This window comes from Drosophila hydei, unplaced genomic scaffold (assembly GCF_003285905.1).
Source record: "Drosophila hydei strain 15085-1641.00,03,60 unplaced genomic scaffold, DhydRS2 tig00008128-arrow-arrow-pilon, whole genome shotgun sequence".
Lineage (NCBI taxonomy): Eukaryota > Metazoa > Arthropoda > Insecta > Diptera > Drosophilidae > Drosophila > Drosophila hydei.
Window position 1 is genome coordinate 1,363,320 of NW_022045838.1, and position 20,663 is coordinate 1,383,982.

At 40.8% G+C, this 20,663-nt stretch overlaps 1 protein-coding gene and 1 non-coding gene across 5 annotated transcripts in view; both read right to left on the bottom strand.

Annotated features, from left to right (window-relative positions):
* Positions 1–20,663, bottom strand: part of LOC111601607 (cyclin-dependent kinase 14) — a 125,007-nt gene that overhangs the window by 1,388 nt on the left and 102,956 nt on the right. For 2 of the 4 annotated variants that reach the window (XM_023318272.2, XM_023318274.2), the window contains 7 exons: positions 17,301–17,339; positions 10,001–10,218; positions 8,960–9,051; positions 4,231–4,405; positions 3,910–4,171; positions 1,937–2,149; positions 1,662–1,841 (listed from right to left, as the gene is read on the bottom strand). In XM_023318272.2, the coding sequence (XP_023174040.2) occupies positions 1,662–1,841; positions 1,937–2,149; positions 3,910–4,171; positions 4,231–4,405; positions 8,960–9,051; positions 10,001–10,218; positions 17,301–17,339 (1,179 nt within the window). The remainder of the gene's footprint in view (positions 1–1,661; positions 1,842–1,936; positions 2,150–3,909; positions 4,172–4,230; positions 4,406–8,959; positions 9,052–10,000; positions 10,219–17,300; positions 17,340–20,663) is intronic. The other 2 variants (XM_023318273.2, XM_023318275.2) reach the window with 1 other exon arrangement.
* On the bottom strand, positions 9,607–9,672 carry LOC111601609. The gene has a single exon (XR_002751564.2). It is a non-coding gene; the product is annotated as a U7 small nuclear RNA (small nuclear RNA).

Genomic DNA, 20,663 nt, shown 5'->3' on the forward strand with positions numbered 1-20,663 from the left:
ACTGTATGAAAGCGCTTTAAGGCGTAGCAGCGCCTTGCTGACTCATGTACCTTAGAGCTCGATTTTTTTTATTGCTGCTTATTGTCTTAGACTCTATAGCGCATTTAGCTCTAAACCTTATTTTCAATTCTGCGCATTTTGCTACTAATCTAGTCTACTAATACTAGTCTATGGTCTATGATCTATGGTCTATGATCTATGGTCTATGGTCAATGGTCTATGGTCTATGGTGCAATCTCTTAAGCCTTCGCCTATTGTTTTTTAATAGAGTTTTATTATTACTCAGCTTCTTCTTCACTTACTTGTGTTCACTTATACTTAAGCATGGTGCTATAAATTTATGCTAAATACTACAAATCACATGTCTTTGTATATGAATAGCACAAGCCAAGCATAAAAGCCATAGTTTTCTATAGGTTTTTCAAGGCTTTTGCTGCTATAAAATCTCCGGCTACCATCGCTCTCAAGCAGAACCTCAAACAGATATGTGTCCTATGCTAAGGTCCACAAATATTTAGCTTGCAACTGGCGGCGTTTTTGTTCATGGAATTATTGAAAATCTGCAACTGCTCCATTTTGCTTTCAATTGCCTTTAAATATTCTCAGAAGAAAGAGTGGTCTAGTCGAGAGTATCCGACTAGGAAATACCTAGAGCTTTGCCATTGCAATCTCATATTCTTATTTGCAATAGGTTCAGTTGCAGTTTCCTAAACTTTCTGTTCTTGGAATATTTCGAAAAAACATGACTTGGTGGAGCTTTACTTATTCTAATGCAGTTTTGAGCTGAGCACGACAACTGACGGAATCTTGACTACAAAAATCCTGCCTGCTTTCATTGCATCAAGAAAAGAAGGAAAAGGAAACTATATCCATGGATATATTTCAAGCAAGTTATTGCTATAGTTAGACAATTAACTTCTACTATATAAAAACTAAATTTATTATTTAAAAATTACTAAATTTATTATTATTATTATTATTGTTAAGCAAAAGAGTATGATTAGAGGCAATAATATATTTAGACAAGTACTAAAGAAGTCGGCTCTAAAATGAATCAAGCCTTGGCTTGACGAATATTAAAAACTGTTAGAGCTCACAAAGCTTGGCTGCTTAGTGTCAAAGAAAGCAGCTAAAGCCTATCATAGACGAATAGTAAATTTTATATAATGAAACAGAGCAGAAGAAAGAACTTCTACTCAGCAAACTTCTCTCCGTGCAGCTCTCTTTATAAATTTCGTCTCTTTCTTAGATTCGCTCCTATTTTGGGCATATTCAAAGTGTCTTGTGGCAAATTAACTAGTTGCTTTCGCCGTGGCGCTGCCAACTCGGACTTGTTGCAAATGGAAACTTTTTCGCCTCAGCCGAAGCACACAAATTAAAGAACAAAAAGTGTAATTACTGTTAGCTGCAGACAGTGCCAGACTGCTGTAGGTAGCTGCTCTTGGGCAGGCAGACATTAGTTAAACAAACAGCAACAAGGCCAAGTTTGTGGCACTAACTTCAACTGAGTTGTGTAGTTCAATTTGGGACAAGCAGCAGGAAGGACAAACAAAACATCGTGTTGCATTTTAATTGGATTTCTTTTTGGACTCCGGACTGTGGAGTTGGGGACAATGCGACGCGACTTGTAAATATTTAATATATGTAATTGAATGTCTTACCGTCTGGCAATTCGTAGAGTTTCTTTGGCAATTGCGCAAAGTAGGGATGCTGCAGTGCCTCGTCGGCGCCAATGCGCTGCTCGGGATTGAGCTGCAGGAACGCGTTCGCTATCGTCTCGCCCTCAATAATATCGTACAGCCGTGGAAAATTGTGACCCAGTTTTCGTGGTCGATAGAAACCTGCCCAGGCAAATGAAGTTAAAATAAGTTTTCCGTAATTTTTTCTTTTTTTTTTTTCGAACAGAAGCCGCTGCAATTGCTGGCCAATTACTTACCCAGCTTGTGCGGTTTATAGCCAGGGAAATGTGTTACGCCCGGCCACGTGTCCTCGGTGGGCGTGCCAAGCAATTTGAATATCTTGTCCAGCTGATCGTATGTATCACGTATGCCCGGAAACGTCGGCATACCGGTCACCATCTCCACAAATATACAGCCAACGCCCCACATGTCCAGCGACGTCGAGTACTCCGTGCTGCCCAGCAGTACATCTAGAGATAGGAGGGAGAGGGAGTTAGGTGGTTAGCTACGTTAGGTAAATGTAGTTTTTTCTATGGAAATAAATTGCAATTTTAAATAAATAAACAGCTGTTAGGAACGGTAGTCGCCTGACAGCCTGACACACTGACTGACAGCCATGCAGAGGTCGTCTTAACGCTTATCTCGGCTGGCCCTAAACAAAGTACTCTGCACACACAGGCGGGCTAAACCGACGGTCCACCTGCTCTAATGTTGACCAAACCACATCCGCACGTTTGCATATATCCATTCACTTGGCTGCAGATGCTGCTGCTCTGCTCTAGCCTGGTCAAGAGGCTGCCTCGTCTGCTGCTAAGAAGTGCAGATTAAATTTGTTTAACATGCTTTGACTTGCTCCGTTGAGGTCACTCGGGAGCCTAGGGAGCAGCAGTAGCTCGAGCTGAAGCTGGAGCTGGAGCTAAAGTTGTGCACAGGCTGCTGGCAGTCGACTCGACTTCGCACAAACTGTTTATGTCGAGGGAATTGCATATTAAAAAATTAACTTTATTCTTCTTACTTCGCTCTCGCTCGCCCTCCCTCCCTCTCTCTCTCTCTCTATCATTCTCCTTTTAGTGCTTTTTTCAATTTAGCGCTGCAAATTGATGAGAAATTTGTTGAGCACGGAAAAAACGTAGCTTAATGAATTGTTTACCCATTGAACGCTGTCTATTTAGTGGAATATTAAAATTAATCTGCTTTCGGCTCTATGCAAAAAAATAAAGCTTAAAATGTTAAATGGAAAAACCCGAAAAACCAATATTAATCTACTTTCAACATAACTCTGGTAAATTTATTTCCGCTGAAAGTTGTTGAAGCTTGAACTTCGAGTGCTGCATAACTAGCAAATGAACTTGTTAATGCGGTCTGGCCTAAGCTTGGGGATTAGCAGGGAGAACCACGTTAACATGAAAATTTCATTTGTGAAAAGAGATTTCTGTTTATAGTATTCAAGTGCGTAACATTTAGAAGTTATTAAGTTCTTCCCCAAGTCAAACTCTCAAATGAACTAGTTCATTTTGTAATAAATTTTAAAATAGCATAAAATGCATACATCTATATTTTTGAATCTTAAACTAATAACCAATTATTAGAAAACGACTTAGAATTGTGTCTGGGTCAAATGAACTAGTTCATTTTTCATTAAAACAAAAATACACTTTCATATGTAGTAAAAAATGTATATAACTCAAAGTTCTTAAATTCAATTCCAAACCTAGCAAATGAACTAGTTCATTCGGAAAACTCAACCCTTCATATGCAGTTTAAGACTTAAAAATTTTAAATATATTTAAACTTATTATTTGCTTCTATTAACTAGGGGCTACTTTATTGCTGTCAAATGAACTTGTTCATTCACTAGGAGTAGATTCAAGATTATCAAATGAACTAGTTCATTACATTTTCTATTAATGCACAAATATATTTTCCTATGAAGTTTAAAATTTTCATTTCTCAAAATTTCCAGTTGAATTGCAAGAACAAGCAAATGAACTAGTTCAATTATTTTGCTTGAACTGAGTATAAGCTTCTATAAATAACTAAAAGTTCCTGCCAAATGAACTAGTTCAACAGTAAAGTTTGTAATTTCATCATATTTAAGCAGTAAAGTCTTGTTCAAGTATTGCCATAAGCTCCAATTGAACTAGTTCATTAAGCTCTTTGGCAACCCAGTTTGAAGTCATGAAAATACGCAATTATATCAAGTTGTTGGCATGTCTTGAGCTGCACTCACCTGGTGGGCGGTACCATAACGTAACCACTTCATGGGAATACGTGTGGCTGGGCACGCTCTTGGCACGGGCCAGGCCGAAGTCGGCAAGCTTCAGTTCGCCGCAGTCGCTGATTAGCAGATTCTGTGGCTTAACATCGCGGTGCAGGACACGACGCTTGTGGCAGTAGGAGAGGCCGCGCAGGAGCTGGAAAAGGAACAGACGCACATTGCGATGGTCCAGGCCACCCGGATGCTTTTCCATGTATTGCGATAGATCGGTATTCTATGGGAAAGCGGAAAACTTGATTAGCTATTGAGCCAAGTAGCGATACGAACACTTACCACATATTCAAAGACAAAGGTCAACGTCTCGCGGGTGTGCACAATGTCGTGCAGGGTCACAATGTTGCTGTGTTTCAGTTCTTTTAGCAGCGACGCCTCCCGTATGGCCGTGAATGGGGCGCCCTCCTCCTCCTGCAGCCGGATCTCCTTCAGTGCAACACGCTGGTAGGTTAATCTATGTGTGGGGTGTGTCAGGAAATTAATGAAATAAATACACAAGTCAGAGAGACCCACACGAAGCCACCCGAAATGGCCCCGCAAATGTCTCAGACAAAAGCAAACAAATGTCCACAGAGCAACACGGCATTAGGCGGGCCTCGCATTGTCCTTGCCGCAGGTCGTGTAGGCGCCCGAGTAGCTGGAGGCTAGGTGTACGCAGTTGGCTCTTCGCATACATTAAACGGACAACATAACGAGCCAAACGAAAATACGCACAAAAATGTGCGGCAACACTTAAATTAGGATAAGGCCAAGTACAGACAGGCCAGCCACGCCCTCATCGCACGCTAACGTTGCCGCCCTAAGCCGCATATTTGAAGTGTCAAATTAGGTTAAATTATTTGACACCGCCGCCGCAGACGCCAAGAATTTATGAGACCTGCTATAGCCCAGGCAAATTCTAATTGGAACTGACTACGATTCAGCGGCAACTTGAACTTGGTAGGTTCCATAAAAGAGCGGAACGTAGGGGGCCTAAGATAGGGGAAGGCATGCTAAAATCCTAGTCATAAAGTAGTTGATTTACGCCGGGTGCCAAGTGCCGGCAAAAATTGAGCAAAAGTTTTTCGCAAAGCATCTCTCAGTGAAGCTCGTCTGTCTGGTCCACTCGAATGTGTTGCGAGCCCTGCGTACTGAAGGCTGAGGGCTAATTCAGTTAACTAAAGCGTCGCGATTGCAGTTAATTGGCAGTTGACGTCAGCCACCAAAAAGTGTTTCGACTAAAAGTTACTTTCGCTTGGCTAATGATGATGACATGCGTAACGAGCAGCAGCCACTGAGTGAAAGATAATGTACTTCAAATTAACCCTGATGGTTAATCAAAGTAAGAATCGTGGTTCCACAGAACCTCAGCATTGGCAAACATTAGCTGAGTGTGTGGATGGAAGGTTGGCTAAAGCAATAATCTACGGCTTTACCTAATTTGTTTAATCACATATTTGGAAACTTAATTTAGACTTGAATGATATTTCATTAGGCGTATGCCTGCAGGAGTGAAGTAAACATTAGCTAATCGATTGAGTAATCAAAGATTTTTATGTTAAAGCTATGGCTAAGACTAAGGCATAAGCAAATGAAACTTTTTCGGCTTAAGCAATCATTTTTGTAGTTTAGCTAACTATGAGACACTTTTAGGTAGGGGTATGCCAGCAAAAGTAAAGCAAATATGAGCTCATTAGATCATCATATATTTTTGTTGAGGAACTTTGTTTACTGAACTACGTTTAAGGCCATTAGGCATTAGGGGTATGCACACAAAAGTAAAGCAAAAGGAATCGATTCTCCAATCAAATAATTCTAAAAGGAGACTTTTTTAATAAGCTAAATAAGGCTTAAATTAAGAATATGCTAAAGCATATGAAACATGCTCTTAAAGAGGAATCAGTTCAGTTTACTGTGAAACACTTTTCATTAGGGATATGTTCGTAAAAGTAAATTATTTAAAAAGTTATTTTAGTAAAATATATTTATAAAAATATATTAATAAATTTTTATATTCAAAAATTCCTGATCTAAAAGTTTCTTTGATAAATACAATTTCAAATAAGCCTAGACTAATAAAGCATATGACATATATAAAAAAAATTAATATATAATAGGGGTATGCTAGCAGAGAAAAATATAAGCTGAATATTTCTTATACACATTACAGATTGTTGAGCCAAATTTTATGTATAAAAATTACATTTTTATTGTTGATTTTAAATATTTTATTTTATTTTATTACTTTCTTCGAACAAAGAAACAAATAACTTCTATAACTCTTAGCTCATTTCCTTAAGCAACACGTCAAATAGACTTTGCTTCATTTTCAGCACTTCCATTTCCCAAATACTTGTAAAATGGAATATCATTTGACAGGCATAACACATTTTCGAGTTTATCTTGCTACACAAATGACTGTTGCTATTTGTAAAAGCCTAAAAATTTATTGGAACATAAACCAATTTGATGTTGAAACAAGTATTCGGAATATGAACTTTTGTTTATATAAATTTTAAGGCTAATTTTTATGCGAACATCAAACTTGAGGCTGTGGCGGGCTGATGATCTGCTCGAATGTCTTTGCCATTTTCTAGGCAGATGTTGTATGCCCGACAGCCGCAACGATATCAATTAAGCCTTTTATGCGATGGCAAGTGGTGTTGTTAAGAGCACACACACGCAGGCACTTACACACACACTGGCACACACTTTTATAACCTCCAAAGCGTATGCCATAAAGAGCTTATGTCTGCGCACATCCTGCGAGAACAACATCCTTTGGCTCTGCTCCTTGGCGACATGCGAAATTTTCATGTAACCAGCAGCTGCTGTGCTGTGCTCTGCGAGTATCTCAGGCAAATTACACGACGGCAACAGCAACAAGGATACATGACTACAAGGATGTGTTAGCTGGTTTTTTAGGCAGGGGTGAGCCACCTCGCAAGTGCCATGAAAAATGTATGAGAAAGCTGCAGCAGCGAGTGCCTGCCAGCATTTGATAATTTCGAACTGGGTCAACGTTTGAGTAGCTGGGCGTGGCACGCATTCGATGAGGGCGCGCCACCAAAAACCGTGCCTCACGCACTTCTGACAGCCATGTCGAAGGATATGACAGAAACTTTAGTTGCGTTAATGCAATAATAATATGATTTAGTTAAACATAAAGACCGAGCGAACGAGAGAGACAGAGAGCAAAGTTTTGCCGTCAAGCAGCAAAGTTTTGCGTTTGGCAATCGACGCCAGATGGCGCTACAGTTGACAGTTGACCTACTAAATGCTAATCAGAGGCGTTAGCCAACTCCAAAGTTCAAGTGCTCGTGCCCAAGGAAAAACAAAAACTTTTGCCCAGCGAACGCAACTTAAATAGAAGTGAAATCATTTATGAAATCTTTCAACAATTGACAAGCAAACTCTGAAGGATGGCCGAAATGTGGAGCGCGCATAAATCTTAACAACAGACCCGAAAAAAAGGAAGGCAAAGCATAAGCTAAGCCAACCAAAAAGCAAAGCACTGACCCAAATTTGCGAATTGCTGCGTATGAAATGCTAATCAGCAGGCCAAGCAGAGCGAGAAAATTTGGCTTGAATGAAAAGCCAACGGCTCACAAGTTGTCATACAGCGCCAATTTTCATTTGCATTTTCCATTTTGCCATTTCCCCATTTCCCTAATTCCCTATTTCTACAGTTCTTGGCCACGTTTCCTTTTTGGCCCAGATAAATTAGAGCGAATTAATTGCATTCCGAATAAACAAAGCTAATTGGAACTCATTTCGCATGTGGCTCTACGCTCTGCATGCCAAATGAGAAGCCGATGCTGAAGCCAAAGCTGAAGCTAAAGCTGAAGAAAAACAAGTTTTCCTTGTTTTTCACGTAAATGCCCATTGTTATAGTCGCTCGCTGAGGGCTGGTGCGGGCGCTGGAGCTGGGCTGCTCTGCAAATGATTGTCAAATAAATCAGCAAAGAAGGCAGCAAAAGTAAGTCGCAGAGGCCAATGCAACTGACAGCCACTGGGTATTCATCATGTAGCACCCTCCTTCGCCCCACTCATTGCTTGTAAATATAAGTAGCCTGCCAGCCTGCGTGGCCTGTCAAAAAGGTGGCGATGCTTGTTTTTGTTGCCGGCGCTCATTTGTCAAATTATGAGAGACGCAGCTCAACAAAATCAGAGCAGGCGCAAATGAGGCGGCATTTGTTAAGGGGAATGAGAGCGAGAAACTGGGCGGAGGCTGAAGCTGAGACTGAGGCTGCTCCAACTGCTGCCAACTCAATTGTGTCAAAGAAAAGGGTTACGCAGAGCCTTTGAAAAGTGCGTTAAGAACCCAAAAAGCCAAAACAACAATTGTGGAACCCCACAACAACAACAACTACAGCAACAGCAGCAGCAACAGCTACTACAATGGTATATTTTGCCAACACAGTTTTTTTCTAAGCATGTCTGCCCCATTGTTGCACTGCTGCCCATTGTTGGAACCTGCCCCAGCGCCTGATTGATAGCCGCATTTGCATAGGAAAAAAAAGAGGAAGCTGCGTCTGTGTCTGTGCTCCAACTCGAAGGGGTTTTGTAATGAGCCTGCCAGCAGCTTCACATAAATAGTATATATATAGTGTATATATAGGACGCTGCATGGCAAATGAGCACACAGCCGGATGCAAAATGGCAACAACAAAAAGATAGAGAGAGTGAGAGGGGCGATTGGGCTGGAAAGTGCTGCCCGGGCAGCATTTGTAAATAAATCAAGAGAAAATGGCGGGCGGCATTGTCACACAATTTTGCTTAAAAGGCATTTGATTTAGGCGCAGCAACTGTAAAGCTGACAGGATGGGACGCAACGTACAAACAGGACATGTCCAACCCGTTCGTCAGCCTTGAAGCTCGTCAAAATTCATGGAAGGCAGCAGAGCAATAATTTTGCTTAACCCAGTGACATGGCAACCCAATTTGAGGACCGCAACTTGATTTATGGCACACAGTTGGGACCCCACTATAAAGTTGTTACTGTGCATGTGTATGTGTGTGTACTCACTTGCTAAATCCTTTGTAGACTGTCGCATAGGAGCCCTCGCCGAGCGGTTCCAGCTTAACATACGCCTCCTGCTTGCCAAATGGTGAGTCGCCCTGTGGAGAGATAAAAAAAGACAAAATGCTGTAATTAGCCGAAGGCTTTGCAACTTGATGTCAATTCATGCTGCACTCAATTCTTAAAAATCTCAAGATAAATTGTGTTAAAGGAACGCCTGAAAGTATGCAGCACAATGTGCTTCAGCTGGCGCTTAAAAGTAGGCAATAGAAATTTGACAATCGAAATTTATGCATTTAAAGTAGACTGCTGATTTATACTTCTAATTGTTATGTAACCCGTGAAACAAAGGAATGAATGCATAAATAGGACGACTATATATATCATACAAAGTCACATGTACACTTATAATTTGTTCATAAAATATCGCTTTCAAATTGAGACTTAACTTGTTACAAAACAAAATTGAAACAAGCAATTTGCTTTGCCTAGTTGAACTAGTAAAAGAAGAAGCATCAAGGATTGGGAATTCTAACAATTCCTGAACAACTTTCTTCTATTGCATTCACACATGCACAGATACCCGGACCTGCATTTTTAATATAAATATAAACTCAATCAAACTAACTGAAACTTTTCAATGTATTCACTCACTCGGAACACTCAATGCCAAGGCAAAGGGTCCCACCAAGACAAATTTCAAAGAGATAAAAATATTTTCAATGACCAGGCCAACCACCACGTTGCGAACTAGAGTCGAGCGCAGCTACAACCAGTTGAGAATTATATGAGCAGAAATGTGCAAAAAACAGCGCACAGAAATATGCAACGATTTACGCGCGGCCACAGGCGAGCAATGCGTAAATAAAGAACAGTTATGTGTGTGTGTGTGTGTGAGTGCTCATATATATGAAGAGACATATCAAATGACCAGCGATAAAGTACAGTTAGACAAAGTGAGTGCATAAATTGATTGAAATTGATTGAGTGAGCAGAAAATGTTTTTGCTGTTGCTGTTGCTTTTGATATTGCTTTCGTTTTACTTACGCCAAATGCACTGAACCGTTTTCGTCGCGGATGTGGATCCTGCTTGTTGAGAAAGACCTCGGACTTGGGTCTGGGCGGCTTCTTGGGTCGCATAACGACATGCGAATGGTATTTCATCTCCTCCCTGATATCATCGTCCAACAGCTTGCTGTCCGACGAGACCGACAATTGTCGCTGTACGCGATCATGATGGTCGGTGCTGTCCGTGCTGCGCCAGTCTGCAAAGCAAGAAGAGAAGAAAAGGCATGAGTGAATGGTGAGCAAAAGAGGGTAAAGAAACAGCTTAACGAGCTTGTACAAGTGCTTGCAATAGACTAGTTTAAATCTAAATTAGTGTCTCGCACAGAGACACGCTGAGTGGCCTGTGAAAAGGTACGCGGAGTACGAGGAAACAAAGCGAACGCCGACAAATGGCCAGCTGCAGGCTGAAGGACCTTCAAGGAGCGCAAAAAGGATTTGGGGCTCGGCATAATGAGGCCACAGCCTCACCTCCTGTCGACCAGTTGTTAGCAAGTTTGCTCATTAACCAAGTGAGAGAAAGCGCGCGGGGGGAGGGGGAGGGGGGGGGGCTGCATCCATCAATGACCAGCCTTGAAACCGTTGCATGCAACAACTCTGCGGCAACTGTGGCAACTCTGCCATGTTTACACAGCGGCAACCGAAACCGAAAGCCGGAACGAATCGAATCCGCTGAAGCTCTGCATAATACAGCTGGCAAATATAATAAAAATGTTTCAAAAGATATATATATATATATACGTGTAGCTGGCAGCAGGTGGCAGCCAGTTCAAAGTTGGTCTAGGACAAACTTTTGTTGCAATTGTAATTGTGGGCGTGGCAGCTGCTGCGGCAGTGGGTCACCTAGTAACCCGGTGATATTCATTGACTTGGGAGCGTGTCAGCGTGTCCCTTGCTGGCTTTCAATTTGCTTTAGCAATTTGTTTGCATTGCCACTGCCACGCCCACGCCCACGCAGCGCAGGTACACTGCCCGTGTGGGCGGGCAGCTCCCACACCCTCTTACTCTCTCTCTCTGCACTTGGCTTCGCTCTGTTTGTTTGGCTTTCTATTTGAGCACTAATTACATTTTAAATTATGTTTGCTTTTGGCATCGTCGTGGCTGCTGCTGCTGCTGCTGTGGATGCAGTTGCTACCGTGACTGTTGCTCTGCCAGCTGCAGACACACACACACACATACACACACGTGTGTGTGTATCTTTGTGGGTTTATTGAAATATTTATATAATGTAGTTGTGGCTGGCGGCAGTTGCCAGCGCAGTTTCAGCGCAAATTGGTTTTGTTACAGCCCTCAAAAACCTGCCTGTGCGCTGGGCGTTGGGCGTTGGGCGTGGCGGCAAGTGTACATTTCATGATACATAGTTCAATGCAAGCGAGTGTAAATAATACAAGCGCGTGAGCAATCAGCTCAGTTTAAATTCAATTTAACCAAAAGTTGAAGTTCTATTTAGCAGCGAGCATCAAGTTCTCCTAATATTCCATTCATAATTTGGCAATGCTAAAGTCTCTGGTGTAACACTTGCTTAAACGCGTCTTTCAATTTTCCCAACAGAAGCTTTCATTGAATTGCATTTCCGTTGGGCTTCTAACCCACATTTGCAGCTCACAGGAAACGCAGCTCTTGCCACCTACTCACATATTAATATATGCACACACATACACACACACACCCCTATACACACACATGCCACAGTCAATGGCCTGACCATAGTAAGCGTAAGAAAAACTCCATTTACCAAACTGCGCGTTCAAGAAGGTCCTCCAACTTCGCCTGCTTTCATTTTGTTTTTTTCACGCCTCCCCAAACACCGTAAGGCGCATAAAAACAAGTAAATCTGGCTAAAAGTTTGGCATTGACTGTGAGCTACCCTAGACTTACTTAGCTGAAGAGTAAGTTCTTAGCAACTTTAGTTACTTTTGCTTTATAACTCTAACGCTCAACTGTTAAGAAGTCAGCTGCTTAGACTCTCTTGATTTTAGCCAAACATTTCAGGCAACAAAAGTCAACAAGTTTCAACACATCTTTCAATCTTTATTATACTTTTTGCTATTATTATATAATCTTGAATCTCATAAATAGTTTGTATTTTTCTCTATCTGCAATACATGATTTTTGTTTACTGAAGAGCTTCAAGTTATGAGTTTTCATTACAGGCAAAAACATATATTGATCTCGTCTTCTGCTCATCGCCTATCGCGACGACTGCCTTTAGCAGTCTCTCAGCCACAGGGTATATAGAGAAGAGCAGTAAGAAAAAACTAAATAAAAACCGAATTTAATATGCGCGCACAAGATGTTCGCTGTGGATGGAGCTTCCTGTTGCCTGTTGCCAGACAGTCAAACAGAATGTTGAGAAATTACTAACATAAAAATTAAAAATTCAACAGTCGAGGCAGAGCAGTAAGAAAAAACTTTTGGGCAAACTTGGCCGGCAATGCTGAGCATAACAGGATATCAGGATATCAAGATATTAGGATATGAAACGTTGCCTTCACGAACGGACGTTCGTTGAAAGCTAATCCGACTGTGAATCGCATGTGCCACACACACACACACACACATATGGCATATGTACATATTAGACGAAGGAAGCACACAGACATTTTCTATGAACGTTACATGGCAAATGTTGACGGCGATTAAATGCGCAATATGCGCCATAAATGAGCCAAATAAAAGAAAAGAAAACCCAGAGAAAACTTGAATAAAAAATAAAAGATATTGAACCGGCAGGGCCACCAAGCTCCAACCACCTTCAGTTCCAGCCAAATCTCATCTCCTGCTAGTGCCGCAGGCAAACTGCTCGCTCTACTCGTCGACATTGTCATCCTGGCAGCCGTCTTGGCTACAGCTCAAAAAAAGGGGGGAAAGAGCTAGATGAAAACCATTTGATTTGCAGAAATTGACTGAGCATTGGCAAAGTGGCTGTAAAATTGGAAAAATGACTCGCAAGGCAAGAGATTTTTGCGCGCTTCTATTTGGTATATTAGAAAGTTCTAAAAATTCCAATAGTTGTGATTATTCAGCTGCGAGTGCCAACAAAGCCAATAGCAATGGCAATTCCGAGACACAAACTTGGCGCACATCAAAAGAGCCAGCGACAATCATTTGCCAATGATAATGACAATGCAAATAGCCAAGCTAATGGAACAGTTGGCAACGCTTGCCGCACCATGTGGGTGTTACCACACACATATCGAACTACACTAGACTACATTTATAGCTATTGATTAGGGTGCCTGTGCAGAACTAGGGCAATGGCGACTGCGCTCCAATGGCCCAAGCACATATTGCAACAAAGTTGTGCATGATTTTAACATGATTTGTGACTTTTTTATGTTGCTTAAACGATCTGGCAACGCTAAACAATGTTGCATGCTTGTTAAGTTGGCTGCGCTTGTACATTTTGTACTAGAAATGCTAAGGACTTGTAAACTCGAGTTGAAAGCTGATAACAACAAAAGTTTGCTGTTGCTTTAGTCACTTCTTGAGTCGGAAACATTTTTTTTTGGGTCTAACAATTTGTGGTTAGGTTATGGACTTATTGCAGGATAGAATTAGCATGCACATTGTATTATGTTGTAACTTCATAGAGTCGATTTATACTACCTATAAAAGAATTTTATTTTATTCCCTTTTATAACTTTTTAGTTTTAGTTTTTTTAAGAGATAAAGATTATCATTCTGTATATGAAACATTATTTTAGGGCTGCCAATTGTTAAGTGTATTCTGTAATGTCTCTGAGATTTACTCTCTACCAATCTTTCATATTAGCAAAGATCCCGCTTTATACTTCACTGAAGGGAGACATTCTGCGGACTTATAAGATTTTCAATTCTGTCAGGAATACCTCCCGTTGCCTTCAACCTTCATCTTCCGCTCTTCTGTGGCTCAGAAGTTTTCAATTCTGTCAAAATGAATATTTCAATCTCTCTCGATCTGCCGTGCTTCGCCTCGCCTTACAAACTATCTTATGGCATAACAGAAATGTTATTTATATGCTGAAATCTTCTACCGAGTTTCTTCCTCAGCACTTTTACAGCATTCATAAAGTTATATAGCCAGTTTTTAGGACTGCACTCAAGCGCAGCCAACAGCTCCCCACTTTGTACGTAGTCACGCTCCTTTTGGAACTCCTTTAACGCCTTTATGCTTAAGTTTTATTGCGTTACACACTAAAATCTCTCGGGCGAATAACTTGAAATGCAAACAGAAATCAGAACAGGAAACGGTTCACAAAACAACAACTTAAATAAAATGATAAAGCGGAGCAAGAAAAAAAAAACAAAATGAAAACTGAGTGCAGAAAATTCGCGTATAAAATGAAAACAATGAAAATTATGCAAGCGCGTTACATCAGCGGCGAAAAAGTAAAAGAAATGGAAAAATGTGTCATACGAAAAAAAACGGAAATGATAAAAATAGCGGGCGCTGAAGCAGCAGACTGTGAAAGGGGGAGAATGAAGGGAATTGGGGAGCGGATGGGACTGTCGCTGATGCTGCGGCTGCTGCTGCCTGGTCATAGTTATGCAAATGCTATGCAAGGATGTCACGTCCTGCTGTGACTTAAAGCCAGCCAAACACTTGCACGCAGACACGCGACCCCAGTGGGTGGCTAAATTGTATCTTTCCCCAGAGTCTTAGTCGCTCTGTTTATATTCTTGCCTTTGCATATGTGCACTGTGTGCGTGTATGTGTGTGTGCCCAGCTGTTAGCGGCATACCCCTACTGTTGGCCTTTTGCATTATTGCATATTATTCGCAATTTCTGTTTACTACTCGTATTTGTTTTTGGCTTTGCGGCATTATTTATGACTGTTTGCGGGCCTGCCGCTTGCCCAGCGGCAATACACTATAATAAAAATCACACACCCACAACATACATCAGCTAGTGTGTCGCCTATAAAAGAGAAATGAGCTAAACATAAAAAATTCTTACTTTTCATTTGCATAAGTGCGCGGGCCACGTAATGCGTGCCAATTTATGTCTCTTGTATTGCCAAAGTATACTATGAAACATAGTTTTTTATTACATTTATTATATGCCCAGTACTGGAAGACTGTTGAGCGTTGATGTAGCTGGCGAGACTCATTTTTCAGCAGTAGATTTCATTAAAAGTGCATTTAAGGGGTAGCTACTAGTCGAGTTGAACTTTTTTTCATACTTTGTAAACTATGACACTTTATTTTTTAAAGAAAGCAGAAAAATCTGTTAACATTTGCATTTAAAAATAATTTTTTTGTTTTGCGTGGTATGTGCTAGTCGTGCTTTAATGACTTTTTCTGCTAGTTGTGTTAACGAGAGGCTTTAGTAGAAGCTTTACGCTGCCTAAGTTCTTCATAATTTGTGCTTCACTAAGCACTTTTCGCCAGCTTTTTAATTAAAGTAGTATCTGCTAGTCGAGCATCTTAAACAACTTGTTTAAAACAAATTTTGTTTAAGATTAGAAAAGTAGAATTTTGAGTATTTGGCATATTTCAATGCCACTTTCTAATTTTTAAAGGGTATTTATAATCGAGCTGTTTTTATTAATATATTAAGTCTCTATAAGTTGAATTTATATATAATTAACTTTGACTTAGCTAGCTGTTAGTTTATATACATTAACTAATAATCCAACTTACGCGGTATCTGCTAGTCATGCCTACTCTGAATCCTTTTTTATTATTTTTCATATGCGCGTGTCACGCGTTTGCTGAAAAATTTAATAAAACAAACATTCGCTCAACTCGTTGAAGCATGCCGAAAGCCCCTTGGCTCTGTCCACATCAAGCCAAAACAAATAAAATATATACCAACTGTTTGAGTGTCTATATATTTATGCGCCGGGGTGTATCTCCAGAGTGGATATTTCCTCTGCAGCTGCAGCTGCTTGGCCAGCGACAGGAAATACAATTTTGATAAATGCAACAGCACAGCACAGCTCAGAGCGGCGCGCTCCACCACGATGGCCATCGACAACGCATTTCAAATTGGGCAACCGGCCACGCCCGCGCACCAGCCGCCCCTCGCCCACAGTCACACTGTAAGCTTTATCTCTGGCGACATCAAGTGTCCTCCAGCTGAAACATTTGCGCTGTGTTTTTATTTGTTTGCGGACCGCTTCTCCTTCGACCGTCCGATGTTATGTTTGTGATTTATTATTCAGGCCAGAAATTAAATTTTCTCTTTTTACAGCAGCCTCGTCTCCTGCTCCTTGTGTATTTTGGCAGCCCTTTTAGTGTCACAGGCACACCCACACACATACCCCCCTTGTTTAGTGCCACAAAATTTATTGTGTTGTTGCTGAATTCAATTACAGCGATGATAACCGAAAGGAAAAAAGGACAAGGCCAAAGCCCAGGCGATAGCTGGAGATGGCGACAGGAATCCAGACACCAGACTCTCTAGACTCTACACTCTAGACTCCAGACAAGTGCAGTCAATGCCAAAGGGATTTTCAATATTGCATCCTTGAATGCCACACACAAACTCACACACACACATACACACCCTCTAAGCCTCGCAAATGTCTCAATATGAAAATGATAACCCGCTGCGTTTTGTCATTAACTTTAGCCTGTCGACTGCACTCGGCGAGCAAGGACAACGGCACAGGACGACGCTGACGACGATGATGATGATGACAAAGGCAAATTCTAATGCCAAACTACACAAACAGAGCGCACAAAAGACATCATATCTATTTTAATGACATTTTGAAAGCTTTTCCCATAAAATATGATTATTTAAATTGCTGTCAAAACAGAAATAACAGCAAGAAAAACAACTTAGAGTGCTGCAGTAGGAAGTGCACAACTAGACAATACCCTAAGTCATGGTTTATAGATATAAAATATTGTGGATCATATATATATAGAATATGATAATGGCTTCGCTAACTAAACATTGATAACATCTTTAAGCGAAAAACTTTGTTTTAGCTTGAGCTGTGGAAGGATCTAACTAAAGTCTCTAACTCTAACAGGTTTGGGTATTTTGACGTTCTTACACCATATGGTCAGACAAGTCTATATCAAGTGGGCTATTGATACTGATCAAACATATATATAGCTTAGAGAATCAGCCAAGACTTCCACTGCACGTTACATACACTCTACTAAAAAACAAAATACATCGCTTTGAATGAATCTGAGGTATCAAAACAACTATTTAAATAGCCATTCAAAGCAATTTCCGTTAACAGCATGCAAAAGTTCAAGCTACGCATATGGAAAGTAAATAACAACTACAAGTAAAAAAGCTAATTTAAAGCTAGAAATGTTGGGAGTGCATCATTACCTTGTGGTTTATTATTATCATTTTTCGCAGATTCTTGTGCTAAAAATAAAAGGTAGAAAAAAATATGCAAATTAAAATGAAAATTCGTTGCAAAATAAATGAAGTTTTAAGCTAAGCAGGATTTAAGACTAGCTGGGATATTGCATAGATGAGAATATGTAATTGTAGATGTGTGTGGGAAGCAAATTCGTGAGTTTCATATGAGCAAAAGCAAAACTAAGCTATAAATATATATTTGATACGTAATTTATTGTAAATGTAAAGCGCTTTAAAGTCAGTCGGACACAAATTAATTGATGAATTTTAGTAAAGTTCATAGATAAATACTTTACAAATAGTAGTTTCTTAAGTCAGGAGTAGCTATAGAGAGTAAAATGCAGAGTGAGCGGCAGAAATATTTCTTTATCTATTACTCTTTGCGTTTCTCTCATTTTCATTGATATCTGTGAGCTCCTTAGCAATTTCTTAAGTTACATTTGGTTAAAGTCAGTCATAAACTTCATGAGAATCGCAAAGAGAGGCAGTTTTAAAGGCTGTTTCATGGCAATTATGGTTAAAAAAGTACAAAACACGTACGATCTATGTGCTAGCATGAATACATAAATTCTAATCTAGTTAAAGCTTTTGATTATATTTTATGCATTTCATTTCAAAACAAAAATTTTGCCAATTCATTCAGAAAAAAAACTTTGCATAGCTTAAGAGCTCATGGCACAAATTGATGTGAAAAATGAAACAGGTAGAAATGTATAAAATTCAGACTAGGTATTCTAACTAAGCACACACAAGTTATTGTTCGCATATCGATTTGTAGCTGGCTATAATCCACTCTCGAGTCAGCTCGGGCCGCTATTACACGCTTGTTGACCAACCAACGAGCAATGCTTAAACTTTAGCAGCTCTCTCGCACTCTCTCTCTGCTTGTGAACAAATAAAAGCATAAATTGCGCGTAATAATTGGCCAAAAAACACATTTAATGGCTTATATACCACGTCAAGGACGTGGCAAGGCAAGGACAACGGCTGCTGCTGCTGCTGCAACATTGAGTCGTTAAGAGATTTACTCCTTGGCCATATTTCTTTTCGCACTCGACCAGAGCACACCAGTGGAAAAGTGGTAAAGAGCTCTCCGAAATTTAGCTCGTATGTTGCCATATTATTGAATAAGAAATTGACATTTGATTAGAGATTTGGACGCTGTGTTGTGGTGGCTCGGCTCACAGTGGTCCCCAGTAGACCGGCGTGGCCTGCGGCCTTGTTCTCGAACCGGGCAGCATATCCTTTCGTTCATCACTTCCAATTACCGCTTATTTATTGCTTCATTTTCACTGGCAGAACTCACTTACTCAGCCCGAGGGCCCGAGCCAAATTGATTTGTGTCCGTGTGTGTTTGGATTAAGCCGGCGACCGTTTGAGGATTTGTAGCTGAACTCTTTCCCGGCCATTACTTCTATAGCTAAGGGATTTATTAAGAGCAGAACAGTTGGCAGAAAAGAGTGAAGCAAAACTGTTGCCGCTTGATTGTGTTTAATTACTCAAACCAGAGGACAGCCATGTCGAACATTGATTTTCATTTGCGATATAATGAAAAGCGTTTCCAATTAGAGACCAGCAAAAGGGCTCAGTTGTTGCTGTTGCTGTTGCTGTTGTGGCACGCTTTATTGCGATTGTTGTTGCTGTTGCTGTTGTTGTTATTAAAAGATGAACAAACACGTACAAACAATTTGCGCGACGTGAGCCAAAAGCCTTTTTGGCTCAAGGAGCAAATTTTTAATTGCTAGCAGCAGCGGCAGCATCAGACTCTGCTTTGTTGACAGCAATTTGATTGGACGCCAACAACACATAATTACTCATGCCACATGTTGCACGCGACAAGGCGAGACAAATTTTTGCCAAAGCACGGGCCGCTGGGCAAGCTGCAGGTGACAAGGGCTTCAATCAGCGCGCTTCGCTTCAGGTGTGAATTGTAAATCGTGTGTAAATTAAAAAAAAAAATGTTTAATTAAAATAGCTTGGAAAAGCGTAGAGAGAAGAGTGGCAGAGACTTGGGCTGCAACAGATTTTCTGCTAAGTTTTTGATCATTGAAATAGTAGTGTTGACTTGGCTGACAGTGCTGTAGATGTAAAACTCAATTGCTTATGCTAAATCTGTGCATGAAACAAGAGTGAAACAGTTGACTTAACTTGGCTGACAGTGCTGCAGGTGTAAGGCTCAATTGCGTATGACTCGTGGCACTTTATTGACTCTCTCTCGATGGCCAATTCATCTAATCCGCGCTGCAATACCCAGCTTGACATGACTTATATAGAAATGACAAATGTAATTAAAAACTTCAACAGCTCAATATTATTGATAGCCTAAGCAACTGTTGAGCTATAGTTAATGGAAATGGTATCACTCTTGTTTGGTCTTTTGCATACTAAAAACAGCTCAATGCAGGCTGCCTCGCGCTATACTCATTCGTTTATAAACCTTTTAGAAACTCCTTGCAGCAATTCCATATCAATGCAAGAATTGTAACAGCTTTTCGAGTGCTGCTGATTGTCTGCTGGCAGCTGATGTGTCTAAAAGCGGCTTAAAGCTACAACAATAGCACTTTGATGTTTTCGTTCTCGTTTTCTTTTTCTAATTAACAGGCAAGCCGCAGGAGTATCAGCAGCAACATCAACAACAACAGCAGCTTGTGGAGTAGTAAATCCATCAAGTTTCAGGCACACACGTCCGCACGGGCGGCCACATCCTGCCGAGACATGCAGGCAAACACGCAGCAAAGGATATTACTTAACAAATTACATAAAATTACTTTTCTTGTACGTTACAGGCAAACAAAGCAGTCGCAGAGCTGAGGGACGGCTCCACAAGAAATCGCTTAACGATTACAGAGTATACAAACAGAGTTTTTGGCAGACGGAGGCGGGCGGACTAAGAGATACATAATATGCTGCTGTCAAGTCGAAAAATGTTAGGCCTGAACTTGGAGTTAAGGGTTGTGTGGGGGGCTGGGTAGATAGGCTGATGCGTGTGGGCTGGCTTGCTAAGCTTTTTCCACTTTTCGACATACGCTGTTGGCACAGCGCAAACAAACAAAAACAAAAGCAAAACAAAAACCAAACAATTGGCGGCATCATTCATCATGAGCCAAAACATATGACACATATATAGCGTGGGTGGTGCGGGGCAGACTTTGAAATTAGTGGAATGGGCCGCGCCCACAGTTAGTCACACAACAATGTTGATGCTAATTAAAAGTGTTGTCTGCTGCATACAAGTTGAGAATCATGCAAGTCGACAGACTGAACAGGATCAAGTGACGTAAGGGATATGCCCGAAATGGCAGGAGTCGAGTTTCCGGTTACATTTAA